We start from the raw sequence: 19,148 nt of genomic DNA, 5'->3' as shown, positions 1-19,148 counted from the left end.
TGAGATGTCCAAAAATTTGGGATTTATTGTTCGCGTAGGTGGTTAGATAGTTAAAAATTTATTCTTAGAGATGGGCCAGGCTCTTTCGTAATTACATTCTAAATTGCTAGTAATTTGAATAAGAAATTATTGAAAATCCTATTTCTTTTGATGAAATATTTCAGTTTGATTTGTGTGAGGGGTTCACTTGCTTGTGTAGAGAGGTCGAGTAATGTTAGAATAAAGACTTTTGTTTTCATCTTGTCCCTCTAAATATGATGTAACTTTTAAAATTTCAATTAGATTTAAAATTAAACACTATTTTTTTTTTTGAAAGCTGTTTCATTAAAAACAAAGCAAAACCTAAGGACAAGTCCCTAGATTAGTACAAATAGAAGCCGAGATTGAGTTAGGGAAAGACTCCATCCAAACTCGATGAAGACCTTATTGAACTGCCAGACGAGCCAACAAATGGGCCACAATATTAGAATTGCGATTTACATGTGAAACTTGTCAATTAGAGAAACACTGAGCCAATAAACGTGTGTCCTCAATGATACTACCATAGCTCGGCGGTTGTAGTCCCGTGGACTTCAAAGCATCCACAATCACCTTAGCACCTCCTTCCAACTAGATCCTCCGAAAACCCATGGCTTTTAAAAACTCCAACCCCATCTGTGCTGCTAGCACCTCCGCCGTAGTGGGATAAAAAATGTACGAGAGGGTCATACACAGGAAAGCACGCACCCTACCCAAGAAATCCCTTGCTACTAAACCCACACCCATTACCTGTTTAACCTTATCCACCAATGCGTCCCAGTTGATTTTAATCCAACCCGAATCTGGCTTCTCCCATTTAGGTAGAGTGGCCAAAGCATCAATCACTGAAATAGGATGGAGGCCCCTTGCTTGCTGAAATGCATCTAGGGAGTCTCTGGCACCTATCATCAAACACCTGGGTGGCAAAAAGGTTCCCCCGAACACCACTTGATTCCTTCGGTTCCACATTTTGTACGCCGTGATAGCTACCAACTCCAATTCCTTCCCCTCCAATTTGGAACTCAACCCTTGAAATATGGACATAAAATCCCCCCATGAGATGACGCACTTGTTGATGGCTTGGGAACATTCTGCCCACACCGCAGTAGCCATGGGACATTGCCAGAGAAAATAGCTAGCAGATTCCACCTTCGTGCCACACTGGGGGCAAAAAGGTTCAAGGACCACCTTCCGATGATAGAGCTTCTCCTTAGTCGAGAGAATATTATTACAGCCCCTCCATAAGAACATTTGGACTGCACATGGGACATTCAACGTCCACATACGTTTCCAAAAAAGACTGCTCGACACCGGATTGAAACAGCTACCAGAAGCTCTGGACCCACCCTCAACAGCTAAATGATAGGCACTGTGGACAGAGAAATCACCACTTTTGGTACCTAACCACCTCATCTGGTCTGTTTGAGATCGAGGAGAAATTGCTATTCCACAAATCTGTGCAACCACCGCCGGAGGGAAGAGGCTCGCAACTGTAGGTAAGTTCCACCAATTAGTATCCCTATCTATCAATACATCAACAGTTGCATTAGCACTTAAGCCATTAGAATTTGAGTAGATACCAATGTTTAAGTTACTGGGAATCCAGTTGTCCTGCCAAACCCGAATATGCTCCCCTGTTCCTACTTGCCACAGTAGACCATTTTGGATTAAAGCCTTGGAGTTCCAAATTGATCTCCAGGCAAACGATGGTCGCCAGCCAAGATTAGACTCCAGAAAATCCTTCCCTGGGAAATATTTTGCCCCATAAACCTGGGCAACCAAAGATTCTACATGTTGTAGAAATCTCCACCCATGCTGAGCCAAAAGAGCCAAATTGAACAACTCCAAGGTTCTATAACCCAAGCCCTCCGAATCACGACTTCTTCCCATCTTCGACCATTTCATCCAAGAGATTTTGGTTGTGTTGTCCTTATGGCCCCACCAGAACTTAGCCACAAATGAGTTTATCTCCCTGCAGTGGGTCTTAGGAAGCTAAAAGATGCTCGTAGTGTAAGTGGGAATAGCCTGCAAAACAGCCTTTAGGAGTATTTCTTTCCCGGCATGGGAGAGAAATTTTCTTTCCATCCATTCATTCTCCGCCAAATCCTACCCTTGATATCGTTGAAAGCACTAACCTTAGACCTTCCAATGAAAGCGGGAAGACCAAGATAACGGGCATAATTCTGAGTTGAAGCCACTCCCACAGCCCCCAACATCATACTTCGACTTGCTGGTTCGGTATTTCGGCTAAAGAAACAAGAAGTTTTATCCCGATTAACCTTTTGGCCCGATGCATTCTCATAACACAAAAGCACCTCTTGGATCGTTCCCCATTCACGTAAATTAGCCCGACAAAAAAGAAGGCTATCTTTGGCAAAGAAGAGATGGTTGATAGAAATACCACTCCGGCCAATGGGGATCCCGGACAGCAAACCACTCATTTCCTTGAAATGCAACAAAGAGATCATCGCCTCTGCACAAAGAATGAAAAAATAGGGAGAAAGATGATCACCTTGCCTTACCCCCCTTGTTAAAATTATATGACTGTGAGGTTGCCTATTAATAAGAATTGAATAAGAAATCGAACGCAAACAAGTCATCAACAATCCAATCCAACGCTCCGCAAACCCCATCTTCCGTATAATTGCTTCCAAAAAATTCAATTCCAACCGGTCATAGGCTTTGCTCATATCGAGCTTCAACGCCATAAACCCCTCCTTACCCTTTAAACGAGTATCCATTGTGTGCAAAGTTTCAAAAGCCACAAGGACATTTTCGGTGATGAGCCTCCTAGGAATAAAAGCGCTTTGCTCCGATGAAATGACACTAGGAAGGACCTTCTTAAATGGTTTTTCAAGGACTTTTGAAATGAGCTTATAAATAACGTTGCAATGGCTTATAGGCCGGTACTCAGTAACCTGTGAAGGGTTAGTAATCTTCGGGATAAGAACTAAATTGGTAGCATTCAACTTAGCATCTAAAGAGCCTCCATTAAGAAAATGCAAAACAACCCCACATACCTCACTACCGGTTGTAGCCCAAGATTTTTGGTAAAAAGCCGCTGGAAAACCATCCGGGCCCAGGGCTTTAAGGGGATGCATTTGAGACAATGCAAAAACAACTTCCACCTCCACAAACGGACGCTCCAAAGTGCAGTTCATCTCACCTGAGACAGAGGGTTCCACATGCATGAGACACTCTTAAACCCGTGAGGGACCTTGGGTTGTGAACAACGTCTCATAGTAATGAATAAAAGCCCTACTAATATTAGGCTTTGTCTTCCAAATCTGCCCCTCTTCATCACTGATCTGTTGGATGCTGTTAATTTTCTGGCAATGATTGGCCCAAGCGTGGAAATATTGTGTGTTTCGGTCCCCCCCACAATACCAATTCTGCTTGGATCTTTGTTTCCATTTGGCATCCTCCCTGGCCAAAATTACATTAATCTCACCTTGAAGCCGTTTGATGGTGTCTATATTGTTGGGAGTTTCACGACTTTGCTCCCTCTTTAACAGCTAAGTTTTCTGTTTTAGGACCGTAGTGGACTGTCCAAATTTCCTCGAACTCCACCGAGAAAGAGAAAGTTGAGAAGCAGAGAGCTTCATCGAACTCCAACCATTCCTCATCCAATGTCCAACTATCCTCAAACTTGAATCCACGCCTATAGGAGTGCTGAACAGTAGGACCAGCAACTACACAAACATGTAAAGGTGTATGATCTAATGTCTGGGCAGCCAAAACATTAACCGTGAAGGCTGGAAAAAGACGACACCATTCCTGGTTGGTCAAAGCACGATCATGGCGTTCTTTGGTAAACATGCCATCAGTTTTGTGGTTACTCCAGGTGAAAGGGGCCCCCTAGAAACCTAAGTTAGCCAACTAACAATCTTCAAGCACACTCCTAAAACCATCCATCTGAGAAATTGGCGGAAGAGCAGCCCCCTCATTTTCATATTGGTCTAGAATTTCGTTAAAATCGCCAACACACATCCAGGGGAGAGGGGAGAAAGACTTCAGATGACGAATTAACTCCCATGAGGATGCACGCTGTCAACAAACTGGATGTCCATAAAACCCGGCTAGATTCTACAAAGGCTGACCAGAAACATCCATTATTGTAGCGTTGATATGTCTCAACGAAAAATTATAAATCTCCAAAGCTCCCACTTCCCGCCAAAGCAAGGCAAGACCACCACTCCTTCCCACGGGATCCACCACAAAACAACCAGCAAAACCTAACTTCACCCGTATCCATTCCATCAATTTTTTAGAACACAAAGTTTCAATGAGAAAAACGAAACTGGGCTTCTTCTCCTTCACCATCTGGCAAAGATCCAAAACTGTCCGAAGGTTCGCAAGCCTTCGACAATTCCAACTAAGGGTATTCATTGTGGCAGGCAGCGCTGAACATCAGCCATTGCCATTGCCTTAGATTTTTTGACAGGAACCGAGTTAGCCAATAACTTAGCAGACCTTGGTTTCCTCTTCCCCACAACCGAAAGTGAAGAAGTTTGTCCATTACTGGATCGTCGAGCGTGTTTCTTGCATTTCTGTAAGGATGGAGAAGGTGCATCCAATTGAGCATAAAAATAATGGGACTGAGATTACAGGGGATACCCGTTGAAAGAATTGGAGGGTCCTTTGGATCGGGACAAGCGGGAGTTGCCCTCTGGACGTGAGGGGCCCCAGACCCAATCGTGTCCTTAGCCGCGGAATCCAATCCACTAGAAGCCACTACCTACTTCGTAAAATCCAAGCTAGGCTCACCTACTGGCCCCTGTGAACTTCTCCTGGCCACGTTATCTCCATGCATGGCCACGTTAACACCCAAACAAGGGACATCACTGATGTTAAATGCCTTAAAAGTAACACCCTCAAAAGGAACCTCCTGCAAAAGGCCATTGCCAAGTGGCAACATAACCGACTCTTTAGAAAATTGCAGTTCTGGGAGAACATGCAAAGACGTGTCACCAAGATGGACTTCCAAAACCATGTCCTGTATGGAGATAGTTGCATGTTGAGCCAAACCGCTAGAAGGCAGCTCCACCGCCCCATCAGAAGCCCGGGATCCTACGCTCAATCGGCCCCATTCCCCTAAAGCACTGCCAGAGATGGCACCCAACTGAGTGCCGGCCACGCCAGAAGAAGAGGGACGAAAGCTTCCCCCTGCCATGGGACAACAACCATAACCATCTGCTCAAAGCCAGACACCAAATTGCACTTGAGAGGGATTACCCTTCCTACCCGCCACTCTCAGGTTTAAACAATCACCCACTCCATGTCGGACCATGCCACGTTGGAAACAAAAATTAGGTAATTTTTCATACTGAAAAACTATCCAAGTTGAATTTCCATTCAACTTCAGCATACGCCCTCGAACCAAAGGTTTAGAAAGGTCCACCCGAACACGCACCCGAAGGTATTCCCTCAGCCCACTCCATCTTTATCAGTCTCAACCTCCACCACTTGGCCAACCGAACTACCCAATTGAACACCCTTGGTTTCAGACATACACGAAAGAGGCAGTTGGAACATCCGCACCCAAAACAACACTTTCGCAAACTCCATAGCAGAAGGGGCAACAGTCCCATTATACTCCTCCAAAGAAAAGAGATTCCCCTCAAACACCCAAGGACGACCTTCAAGGACTTGGTCTTTTCCCCAAAAAAGTTCAAATTCAATAAGGAACAAATTGTCCCCTAGATTTGTAAAACTAGTGTTACTAGCCAGTCTCCAGCCCTTAATCAACGTAGACCGAATTGCATTCTTCCCAAAGAGACGATCCGCCAATAGCTTCCCCACAAGGCAAGTTTTCCCCCTATCAACAATGTGATGTAGCCCCTGAACAGAAGCTTCCACCGCACAGCTTTCCTCCTCCATCAACGTAAAATTCTTCCAGAGATTTGTTAGATCATCCATCATGATCAAAACAAACACCAATGAATCAAAAGAACCCAATCAAAAACAACTTCTAAGTCAAAAGACCAGAAAGAAAGAAAGAAAGAAAGAAAAAAAGAAAAAAAAAAACCTTCCAACTCTATGGATTCAAGAATCCCGTAGAGAGAAAAAACAGTTATCACATATGTAAACAAGCGTGTCCCTTAGCACTAAAATTTTTAAAATTGATCACTATTGAATTTTATCTAATGATAATTTTAAAAGTCACATCACCTTTACAGAAATAAGAATGGAACAAAAATCTTTCTTCTACCATTACTATTACATGTCAAAGCAAGTTGCTGGAAATGGAAACCCCTTGACTTTCTCACAGTTTTTTAAAAATTTTCTTATATATAAAGTTCCAACAAAAATATTTTTCTTAAAAAAAAAATTGGGTTAGATTTTTCACACAACTAAAAACACAACTAATTAGCAATTAATGAGTTTATATATTTAACATTACGAGAGGGAATGTTAAAGATACATTTAGGCTTGCAATTAATGGGTTTATATATTCTTCCTTTTTCAACTAATAATAATAATAATATCCTCCATAAATCTTAAAGTTCTTTTAAGGAGTTTTTCTGAGCCAAAGGCCCAAAATCGACCTGTATCACTCAAGAAAAGTATGGGTCATTTAAACCGATATTGAAATATCTATATCAAGGAGCCCTTCTTTTTATTCTTCGTTCTTCCTCTCTTTTTTTTTTTTCTTTTTTTTTTTTTCTTTTCTTTTTAAGTTAAATCAGAAAATGCTTGAGGTACTGTACTTATTATTACAATTCTTTACAAATTTATGCGATGATTCACATTTTATAAAAATGAATATGACATGGTATTTCGCATTTTAGTAATTGACATCGTAAGAATCACGCTACCCCATAGCAAGGTGGCTAGGGTGGCGCACGGCCACCCCCATAAGCATTTAGGGGTGGCCACGCATCACCCCCGGCCATGTCTAGGGTGTGAATTGTCACGTTAATAGGTAACTATTGTAAGTTTCACGTGAATAGTTGTCAAACTAGGTGTATGGGTGAAGGGGCAGTAGCCCCCTCAAACTTTTAATAATATTTCTTCCAAAATTTTAAACTTTTTTCATGTTTACCTTGTAATTAATTTCTTACCCTTTAAAGAGTATTCTTTTTAGTTTTGCCCCCAACCCTAAATTTTTAGTCCCACCCTTACATGTGGATTGCTATGTGATAATTCATATTTTAGTAACTAACGTAACAGATGTAATGTAAACTATCACATAATTACAAAAAAAAAAAAAAGTAAAAATCATAATACTTAGCAACACTCTTGAAGGATCGAGTCTCACATTTTCGCAACAAGGTGTAGACAAATACATCTTGACTTGTTATTAAAATAAAAACAAATACACTTGTGTTTGAGTATTTCACTTTAAATATTTAAATTTTTTTTTTTTGGTTATGCTTAATTCCCAAAAAAAAAAAGAAAAAAAAAAGAAAGAAAATGAAAAATTATTTTTTTGTTATACTTAGTTTGAATATTTAACGTGATCGACTATCAATGAAGTGTATCGGATCACTTAACTTCACATGCACTAGCCTTTAAGGCAAAGTTTGACTTAGATATGCTTTGTTAGGTAAATAAGTTAATAGCCGCCTTGAACACATGATTAGATCATTTGATGCCACAGCAACCAATGGTACGTACCAAAAGCCCCCAACTCCCCATTAATTCCACCATTAACACCAAAAATTCCACAAAAATTCAACCTGTCACCACTTGAAATTCAAGTATTCAAAACCCACCCGATTCAACCAATACCCCTTGGCCCTATCGTAGGGCCACCATTTTTGACCAAATCGATACCAATCTGACCGATTTCAAGGGAGTACAGTGACCAAAGATCACAACAGTTGCATGTGTCGAAGTTTTATCGGGCATGGATTGGAGGGTGACCCAATCGAAGCTTGTTGCAAGGAGGTCACATGTTGAGAAGGAAGATATCCTAATCCCGAAATAGCCACCATGGAAGCGTTTGTACGCAGAGACTTTTTAAGGGGGGAGGAATATTATGATCCTAAGCAATTTAAGACTATAAGTATATCTCTCTCTACTTCTCTCAAATTATTGGAAACAGTCTTGTTTTAGTCTTTATCTTTACGTAAGAGTTATAGTCATAATCCTCGTGGGACTATAAACCCTAATTCTAGTTATGTAAGAGTACGACTATAATTAAGTCCTAATTCTAGTCTAAGTCAGTGTTGTAACCTTTATTTAGGTGCAGTATATATTGACAGAGAATTATTCAGCAAATCAGCGTTTACTTTGTATGGTCTAAGTTCCCTCTTAGAAAGTACTACCCAATTTATCCTGTAACAAACTTAATATTTAGGTTTGTAACAAAACAATTTAACTTAATTCTATTACCTTCTAACCAAGCCTAAATAGGTTATGTTGAGTTGACCCAAGCACGGCCCGTTTGACCCGTTATTTGATAAGCTAAAAAAAAAAATATTAATCTACAAAACTCAACTCAACCAAGTCCATTTGACCCATTATTTGATAAACTAAAAAAAAAAATATAAAAAAATAAAAAAAAATCATCAATCTACAAAACTCATACAGCATAATGAAACCCTCCAATATAATAAGAAAGATAATACATTCTAACTAGGTTTTATACATTCAAATACGATGAGGACAAGCAGCTGAGGTGGTGATATGGACTCAAAAACTTTACTTTCTAAATATACTTTCTTCAAGATGCATGCATTGTCTACTTTCGTTGCTTCTGTTTGCTTGATATGGAGGAAACGACAATAAACTGAATGACACATGTATTCCTTCCCACAAACATAAACACCACCCGAAAGCAAAATTTGATCTCACATTATTTGTTTTTATTCTAGTCTTACTCTCTCTAAAGAGTCCCATGTCGGAGTAAGATACCTCACCTATGTTGTAACACTCATGTTTTACATTAGGAAAATAAGGAATAATCTACGTATATTGAGTGGTTTATAAAGATAGTTATAACTCATGAATGTTAAGTTACACATTACCTATTTTTATTAAGTAAAACTGGACTTTATAAATGATTCTATAGAATCTTCAATTTGACTAGTCCTCCTTTTAGAGTGTTAGCCCAAATTTAACTAGAGTTTTGCTTGAATCGTTACATCTTACATATGTGTTGATGGGAAACTACTTTTCACCCTTTTTTATTTTTAAGTTTTAGTGTAATTTCTTGATTTTAATTGTAAAATAATAATAATGAAAAAAAAAAAAAAATTGTTACTTGACCTGTCTATTAAATGGGTCTAGAGGGTCAACTTAATTGTGACCCGAATCCAATTATATATATCAAATAATAATTTTATAATTTTGTGTCAAATTTACGAGTGAGATAAAAAATTGTCTGTTTTAACCTTAACCACTCGGAGACCAGTGTGCTGCAGCCTACAGGCTGTAAAACCAAATTAAGAACAGATTGTTTTAGATACAGATAGAGTCAGGGCAGAAGAGAATATGCGAAACTCATGGCGATAAAATTAGGAGTAATTAAAATGATATTTAATTGTCTAAATCAAAGTCATTAATTAGATTAATATGTATAATTGTCTATGTCAATGACCTTCGCCGGCTGTAAGCGGGTCGATCGGCGTCCTTCTCTATATATATATATGTTCTCTTGCAATTTTGACTATTTTACCTTGCAGCCAAAGCATCTTCCTACACACTATATAATATATCAAGATTTTGTTCTAAAAATCAGATCGACGATGTTAATTTCAATTAAGATGCCCACCATTGCCGGCTCCAATAGAAATCAAAGCCTAATGAGTGATATCAATGTTGACAAGACTTTTTTTAAGATCGGCTGGGGACGACCCCTTGGGCTCTCTCCATCTCCATCGTCAATGCTAGCTGCCCTCCGATTCACAGGATCATATGGTTGAAAGTGTTTAGTTTAGGTGTTGTACAAAAAAATTGCAGGACTTTTTTTTTTTTAACGGTTCCATTTCCAACCTTTTAACTAGCAAGATTTTGTCGGGCTAAGAACAATTTTGCAGCCTCTCCAATCTGTTCTTGGAGTTGAAACTAGAGGAATTTGTGGATAATTATGAGCCACTTTCTTATATGTTAAGTGGTGCAGTACTAGCTGAAGCATTTGCAACGGCATATTCATTTGATTCTTTAGAGAAATACAACTGAAGTACCAAGGCTGCATGTCTTTTTGTTTCTTCAGTGTTGGGTTTCCTTGTGCCATGGGCTCTCCCGTTTACATTCAACAGCTTCGGCAGATCGCTTATTTGAGTTATTTGAAAGCAAGAGAGATTTGGGGCATTAGAATTTAGTATTTAATTGAATACCAAATCCTAATTTATTGCAATCATCAATAAATTAATTCGTATTTGCATATCAAATTTGGGTTGTGTCGAGATATGAGTAGAAAACTATATACGTTAACTCTAACTTAAACTATTTAATTAAACGAGTTAGACCCCAAAACTTTAGCTCAATAATTTTGTGTTGGGTTCAAGGATTGCGTAAATTGTCGAGTGATATCTCAAATTCCAAACGATATGATAGTGATACAGTCACCTTGGAGTTCATCTCGTCAATTTGGAAAAATATCTATAAAAGTGTCGTAGGCAAAATTTACAGCATTGATGATCATTGATTCTTGATTAATTAATCTATTTCGGAGCACTTACATATATATATATATATATATATATATATATATATATGAGAAAAAGGGAGTGAAATTCAATCTTAAAGTTTTATGTGATTTTAATTAATTTTGTTGTAATTAGGTTTTTAATTTCGACAATTAAGAACTTAGAAATACTTGTTTCTCATAATTAGAAAATGACGTACAGATATTCTTTATAAACTAGTTTGTAGAAAATTATGGAGGGTTAATTTTGTGTGCTTCTCACATGTAAAGGACATATGTTACTTTTAGAGACTGATTTATATGAGTTTCTTGCGAATAGGTTAATCGATACTTAGAATGATAAGTCTAGCAAAAAAACAATTTGGAAAAAACAAAAGAAAAAAAGCAAATTTGGATCTAAGCAGGATGATGCTTAGAACACTAAGCGTTAAAAACATTAAAAAAGAAGAAGGCAAATTGGATCAATGCATGATTGACGCGTAGAACGAAAAGCCTTTAAAAAAAAAAAAAAAAAAAAAAAAAAAAAAAATTGGATCTAAGAATGATTGATGCTTAGAACAAGAAGTCATAATTTTTCTTAAAAAAAACAACAAACCCTAGAAGCCAAGAGTGATGTCTTTGTCGATAGAAAATGCACATGCATGCACTATTTGTTGGCGCGTGAACGCATACAAGCCAAAAGAGAGGACATGAGAAGCAAAAAGATGAGAACGACTCCGTAAATTACTACTCCGCTTGTTTAGGTGTAAAGTAATTTTTAAAAAATATATTTTTATATTTTTTTGGTGTTTGGTGTAATAAAAAATGATGGTCAACAGAAATCATTTCAGTTTGACCGTAAAAGCTTCTTTAATTTTTAGAAAATGGTTTACAGTTTTAAACTCTTCATTTTTGCAGGCATGTTTGTGAGAATCCACAACCTTTGGGCATTGAAGTTTGTTGGTAGCCCGAATTTTATTATCCGATCGCCGAATTCCGGCGCCATCGACTGCCACTGGATTCCGGCAAAACATGCTGGAACGAAATTCGAAACTGTCATTGGAATTCGGCCAAGCCAAATTTCAGCAAAACTGGACAGAATCTAGCCAGTACTGTCGGAATCCAGCCAGTTTGTCAGAATTCGGCTTTATTGTGCCAAATTCCGGCTAGTTTAGCCGGAATCCAACACAAATGAACGGATTCCAACAACCTTCACCGGAATCCAGCTTTATTCCAGCAAAACTAGTCGGAATTCGGCTGTACTGTGCCAGATTCTGACCACCTTCGTCGGAATCTAGCCATTGCTGGAATCGAGTAATAGTAGTCAAAATCTTGTGAAAGTGGCTGAAATCTTTCTGGCTAATGGTAGAATCTCGTCAGCAATTATTTTTTGTCGTGGTGATTTTTTCATACGAACCAAATAACGAAAAATATTTTTGATTTTTTTTTCCTGAAAAATGATTTCGTTGAAAATATTTTACAGCAAAAAACATTTTACGTCGAAACAAATAAAACAGGCAATTGGCTTATTGGCTTGGGAGTGAACTTATAGAGCCATGGTGGTCGGCATGGAAGAAGCGTTCAAACACCTCTGCGATGGGAGCTTGAAATTGTCTTGATGACGGGAGAGCTTAATTGTGATGGTCCAAGACTAAGTGAAAGTGAAAGTGAAAGAGGCGACAGTTATCGAATGAACGAAGTTTTTTTTTTTTTTTTGGTAAATCAAATGGATGAAGTTTTCAAACACTCTTTCACTCCCCAAATACGCATGCTTTTCCTCTCTTTTTTTTTGGCAACTCCCTATATTGATGAACCCAATGGTGAAAAGGAACCATATTTGATCCGGAGAAGAGCTGGTGCTTTAAAAGCTCCTCCCTAGCACATTTGCACCATAATCCTTTCGTTTGAACATTTTTTCTTTTTTCTTTTTTACGAAAGATTTGAGTATTTCATTGATCAAAGATTATGAGCATAAAGCTTTTACATCACAAAACATAAAATTCTAAAAAATCATAACCACATATTATGAGGTTACACAGTTATATATACAAATAAAATTCTTACAATAAATTGTTATCTATGACTTTCATCTTTTTGCTAATCCATGTATAAAAATAATTAAAGAGCAGATTTGCTCTATGCAGACTATATTTAAGACAAGGGTAGCCAAATATTCTAGAAATTATTTAAACTGGTCGTGAGAGATAACCCCTCACACCTGACTAACCTTAATCCCATAAATCGTCCATGATAACAGATCTAAAGAGAAGAAAACTCTTGTTCAAAGCAAAAACACAATCAGCAAACAACAGCAGCGGCCAGGGAGGAGATGAAATGCACAGTATGGAGGAAGATGAACAGATGCATAGCGAAGAGACAAAAAATGCTGATCTGATCGAAGAACACCTACAAACAAAAGAAAAAACCAGAATGGGAGGGATAGGATAAGAGCGGAGAGTAGAAAGGGAAAGGGAGAGGAAGAGGGGGCAGATCGGCTCCCTCCTCCTCCTCTCAGATCTGTTTTTTGAGGGGTGAAGTCTAGGCCATTTCTTTATTACAGTTCAACTAAAAAAACCTTACTACAAAATAACTTTTATTTATATATTTTATTTTTTATATATATAAAACAATTCTAATATACTTTTTTTATACTTTATATTACATAAATCACATTTTACTATTCTGCAAACAAAAATTTCACAATACAACCATTTACGAAACTGAGCCCCAAGTACTGTTTGTACCACCATATCCTCGTGGTTTGATTCCTTTCCCATCAACCACATTGGCCCTTAATTTGTTGCGTTTGTCCTTTCTTTTGTAAGGTATAAGTTGGAGTTGGGATAAGTTCACCCATACCCTGCCATGTTGCAGCATCAAGTTATGCTCTTGCCTTTTCTTTCCCACCCAACTAGGTCCTCAGTCCTCACATAAAGCTTGAGAATATATGACTACATGTTCGCCGACAATAGTCCTTAAATTATCATTTATTTCATAACTTTTAACTTTATAGAAATGGTAAATTTAATATATATATATATATATATATATATATATATATATATATATATATATATATATATATATATATGCGTTCAAATTCTTCTTCAACAAATGAGACTTAATAAGAACTCAAAGTATTTATTATGATATCGTATAGTTTAAACATATAAATAATAAATTTAATTATTTAATTAACTTTAACAGTAACTTCATATGAGTAACAAATTTATCATATTATGCTCGATTAGCTCGTGTGGTAAGTCACTTGGCTTTGGTGTATCATGAAACATCAGATTTAAGGTTCGACCCCTCTTAAGTATAAACAATTCATTGGGACAACGCATGCAAGCGAAAGCCCAAGCTTTAATTACGCAATTTGTTTGAAGGGATTGCTTTGTACGGTAACTCGTGTAGAGGGGACACTTTGTACCGTGTCCACCAAATCTAGTTGGTGCAAAACTCTGAATACCCCGGTATCAAAATAATAATAACAATAATAAAAAGAAAAAGAAGAAGAAGAAGAAGAAGGGAGAATTAAATGCTAGACAATTTGAAAGACGTATACAATTATAGCTCTCCCTTATTTTCCCCTCCTAAGGACTATGATTCAAGGGAATCAACATTGCGGACTGAGAGTTAATGATCAACATCACTTTTGAATCTTTTGATTGCCATAGCACAAAAGAAACAGCAGAAAGGATGAGGCACTGTTAGGTAATTGCTCAGTCTTGGGCTAGTCTGAAGTACTATTCGATTTTAAGTAAACTAAGATACCTTGATAAAAAAAAAAAAAAAAAAAAAAAAAAAAAAAAAAAAAAAAAAAAAAAAAAAAAAAAAATGAAGGGATAAGGTTGCATTGCGAGTTTAATTAACTTCTAAATGGCCAGCTGGTTTTGCATTAAACGCACAAAGTGGATTAATTAGTATCTTCTCCAATAATCACAAAAGGTTGGCCCTATTAATTAATGGTTAACACCACTAACACCCACCATATATAATACGAGATTAGAAAATTTACATGTATTCTGATCTTAGTGGTGCCTTATCCTATAAAAGTCAGCTTCTTTAGTTCTTTTCTTTCTTTTTATAGCTGTCATCTTGAACTTCTTCACGCTGCTAATTTGCAATCGATCAGCTAGAGACAAAAAAAAGAAGAAGGATATTTAATAATGAAAAAGCACTTTGATCTTGAAAGCATTAATATATAGATCTATATAAATGACCAAGCCAAGTCATTTGAAGCGGATTTGGATCCTTTACAGTTCATTTGAACGGGAAAGTATTCGGTTAGTGTAATGTGATCAAAGGTAAAATTAATTTTTCACATTTTTTGTGAATAATTTTGCCATTCACATTACATTAACTGAATACTCTATAATTCATTTGAACAGGAGAAGTCTTTATCCATTTGAAGTAATAGCTTAAAATAGTTTTGCCAAATCATACAAGTACATATTAGGTGTTATTACTTTTATCAAAATTAAAATCCTTATAAATTAATTTGACAATACATGTAACATTGTTATATCAAATTATAATCAAATTATAATTATTTTAATGTAAACTTACACATTAACGTGATAGTTTATGTGATGATGTTATCTCAATCACTTTTATTTACATAATAATTGCCACTCAAATTGTTTAGACTTATAATATTATAATTGCGTATTAGATTCAATTAGATATTACAAAGCCAATTATATTCTAATAAAAATCCTGCCAATATGCATGCCAAAGCTAAAAAAAACAAAAATGAATCCATTTGCCGAGCACTTGGGTTTGGATTAGGATTCCCTACAATTTCAAAGAAATTTGAGATTCTCAATTTAAATCAATCCCTATTTTACATCGAAATGACGTGAAAAATGCTGCATATTAAAGATATGGCATGTTAATAATGAAACCGAAAAAAAAAAAAATCATTCAAAAAGATTTTTTCTTACACTTTATGTCGTATAAACGCTTTGAGCAAACATCTGTCTTTCGATTTAGTAAAAAAGAAGCGTCTTTTTAAAAGTGAAGAAAAATCCTTTTGGAATGATTTTTTTTTTTTAATTTTATTATTAACATGTCATATCTTTAATATGCAGCATTTTTTACACCATTTTTCACACCATATCTTTAATATGTAGCATTTTTCACACCATTTCGATATAAAAAATGACTTGGTTTTAAACAAATTTAAAAATTTCAAATTTCTTTAAAATTGTAAAATATCCTAATGAGGGTGGAACCTTCCTCTGCCCTTCCCACCCCACCTCCATAAATGACCCTGCCAGACACTCACTTCCATCAACCCCTCTCTCTCTCTCTCTCTCTCTCTCTCTCTCTCTCTCGCTTATGGAGTATAATGCAAGCTTTGCTCTCAACGGGAAGATTATGCTATGCTCGGTGACCATTCTCTTCTTTTTGGTACTTATCATAGTGTGCTTCCATAGCTTGCGGTGCTGCCTCCACTGCCACCACCGCCGTAATAGCCATCGCCGCCGTCATGCTCGCCACCTATTCCATCACCCCATTACCCCCAACGCCACCACCACTACTACTGATCAAGGCCTCGACCCCTTCGTCCTCAAAGCCCTATCTACCTTCACTTACTCCTCCAAAACCCACGACTCTCCGCCAGAATGCGCCGTGTGCTTATCCGAGTTCGAAGACGGCGAGCAAGGCAGAGCCTTGCACAAATGTGGACATACTTTTCACGTCGACTGCATTGATACGTGGTTCCAGTCTCACTCTAAGTGCCCACTCTGTAGAGCTCCTGTTCAGGCCGATATTTCGGCCGAAACGGAGAATCAGCCGGCCGGTTCATGGACAGACCCGAGCCAGAGGAAAGCGCCTGAAATGGGTTGCTCGAGTTTTCAGCAGCCGGTGAGTTTGGGGTTCTCGGATGGCCATAGAAAACCAATATTGGAGCTGGTGGGCGTAGTTGTGGAGGCGCCTAGGTTGAGAGGGTTGGATGAGTTTGGTTTGGCTTCACCCGGGGGACACGGGTTCAAGTCTTCGGGTAATCGGGTCCTGTCTATGAAGAGGATTTGGAGCATATAAGGGAATATTCACTGCTGCTCATGAATCGGAGGCCGGTCGATCGAACCCGAGACGACGAGCAATGGGAGTTTGTTTCGTGTTAGCAGAAGCACAGTCTTGGAACACGTGGCTGTAGGTTTTGCATGCGTGGCTGATGTAAAACTGTTTTCTTGGCTGTTGGCTGGAGACTTGGAGCTTACCTCACTCTTGTCGGGATGTAGATAACTACTTATTTAACACGGAAAGAGCGATGTCAAAATTATTATATTTTTATTCCACAAATATTTTAAATAAAAAATGCTATAAATTATATTTCAATCACATTTTAATTTAACTGGACTGATATGATCGTTCTCATTAGCCTTTGAATCAATTATCTTTAAAATAAATAAATAAAAAATTTAAGCGTTGATGAGCACTACCACATCTACCCAGTAAGATGAGCATTATTTATCTCACAATGCTGATATGTCAGTTTCAACTAATCATTGAATTAATCATTGTTAAGAAAGGAAAAAAAAAAAAAAAAAAAAGTCCACATACTCCCCTCAAACTGTTGAAAAAAATTGTGCCGAAACAATAATCAGAAAAAATCAATACGACTTTGAGGCGTGTATGAACACTATCTTTAAGGTGATAATTGCCCCCACTCGAAAGAGTATGTTGCCAGATTACAAGCAATTCACCTCCAGGATACAACAAAGTCATCAACTGCCGATAACAATTCTGAAGTTTGTTTTTTAGAGTTTCTCTATCAAAGTTGTGTAATTGATTTGAGAGAGTGAAAAAAAAAAATGATCATCAAATTTGTAGGAAAATTATATCTATTTATAGATTTTAAAAGACACTTATTGAAAAGTTCTAGCTTTTCAATTTTTCAGTTGCAAACGGTTACATATACAAATATCCTCATGCATACAAGAATGTATTTTTCGATTTAAACCTTCAATTAGCGTAAGCATTTCAAATTTCTAACAAAATCAATGGTGGCCTAAGCTTAAATCAAGACTTTATGTTAGAAACGGAAATACCATACACATGATTCTATCCAACTTTAACAAAAAACTCACGAATTTAATTGCACTTATATATATGTTCCATCCTAGTTTTCATGAACATTTACAAAAGTAAATCTTAAACTTTTGCTAGAAATTGTTTCACTTCTTATGTTCATATAGGTGAAGTTCCTTTACAGTATCTGTTACTTCAAACTTTTAGAGAATTATTGAATTTTATTAAAAGTATAACACTCATCCTTCATTTATCATAACAGCCAGCACTGAACATCCTAAAATGGGTTTATCATGAAAATACAAATTTCAGTGCTTTGCAGCCACTTAATTGTAACTTGTTATTACCCTTTAAACCTAAAACTATTTCAAATAGTGTTAGGTTGGGTTCCCGTTACAGGTAACTTTTTAAAGAAAGGTTTCAAAGACATTCTACTAGATGTACTTTTCACTAAATCTCTCGAGAGTCCTTTAGTAAATGGATTTGCCAAGTTTTTACTTGACCGCACATACACAATAGTGATAATGCCATCTATTATCAACTGTTTGACATATTCATGTCTCAAGCTAAGAGCTAATATGTCTAGATTTTCCATTATAGACTTACTATATGATCAATTGTTTGACATATTCATGTCTCAAGCTAAGAGCTAATATGTCTAGATTTTCCATTATAAACTTTACTATATGCCCTAGACATAGTAGCTTCACTATCACAGCGCAAAGAAATGGCTGGCATCGGTTGTGGCCACAACTTTATATCTAATAACAAATTCCGCAGTCATTCTGCCTCTTTGCCCGCTGCTGCCAAGGCTATAAATTCGAATTCCATTGTGGAATGTGAAATACACGTTTATTTCTTAGAAGCCCATGAAACTACTCCACCACCAAGGGTAAATACCCACCTAGACGTAGCCTTATTATCACTCGCACTAGTTATCCAACTAGCATCAGTATATCCTTCTAGTACTGATGGAAAATTTGTATAACACAATCCTACTTCAATTGTTCTTTTAAGAAACCCAAGAACTCTACCAATTGCTTTCCAATGTTCCATACTAGGATTGTTTGTATATCTAGAAAAATCATCAGTGATGGTAATAAAGTATCTATTGCTTCCTCTAGTTAAAACACCATTAAGTTCACAAACATCAGAATGCACAAGTTCTAATAATTTTGAATTTCTGTTTGTTATGGGGAAAAGCTTCTTTGTCATTTTCGCTTGAATGCAAATTTCACATTTAGCACTATGATTATGATTATATGAAATTAAACCATGCTTAGACATAAATTTTAAAAATCTAAAATTTAAGTGTACTAAACGATTATGCCACAAAATTGAAGACTCAATAATATAAGTAGAACAAGAGTTTATATTATTAATACTCAACTTATACATGCCATCACAAGAGTATCCTTTTCCAACAAACACTCATTGTTTGGATAGAATTAGGTTATCAAACTCTATTACAGCCTTGACACCTTTCTTACAAAGAAGATTTGCAGATACA

The 19,148-nt window shown here is 37.0% G+C and overlaps 1 protein-coding gene across 1 annotated transcript; it reads left to right on the top strand.

Annotated features, from left to right (window-relative positions):
* Positions 1 to 15,890: 15,890 nt before the first annotated feature.
* LOC133851709 (RING-H2 finger protein ATL64-like) lies at positions 15,891 to 16,945 on the top strand. Its single transcript, XM_062288257.1, has one exon. The coding sequence runs from the start codon at positions 15,941 to 15,943 to the stop codon at positions 16,646 to 16,648; it is 708 nt and encodes a 235-aa protein (XP_062144241.1). The 5' UTR covers positions 15,891 to 15,940; the 3' UTR covers positions 16,649 to 16,945.
* Positions 16,946 to 19,148: the final 2,203 nt, after the last annotated feature.

This window comes from Alnus glutinosa, chromosome 12, assembly GCF_958979055.1.
Source record: "Alnus glutinosa chromosome 12, dhAlnGlut1.1, whole genome shotgun sequence".
Classification (NCBI taxonomy): domain Eukaryota; kingdom Viridiplantae; phylum Streptophyta; class Magnoliopsida; order Fagales; family Betulaceae; genus Alnus; species Alnus glutinosa.
The sequence above is the reverse complement of the archived record's forward strand: the minus strand, read 5'-3'. Positions and strand labels throughout refer to the sequence as shown.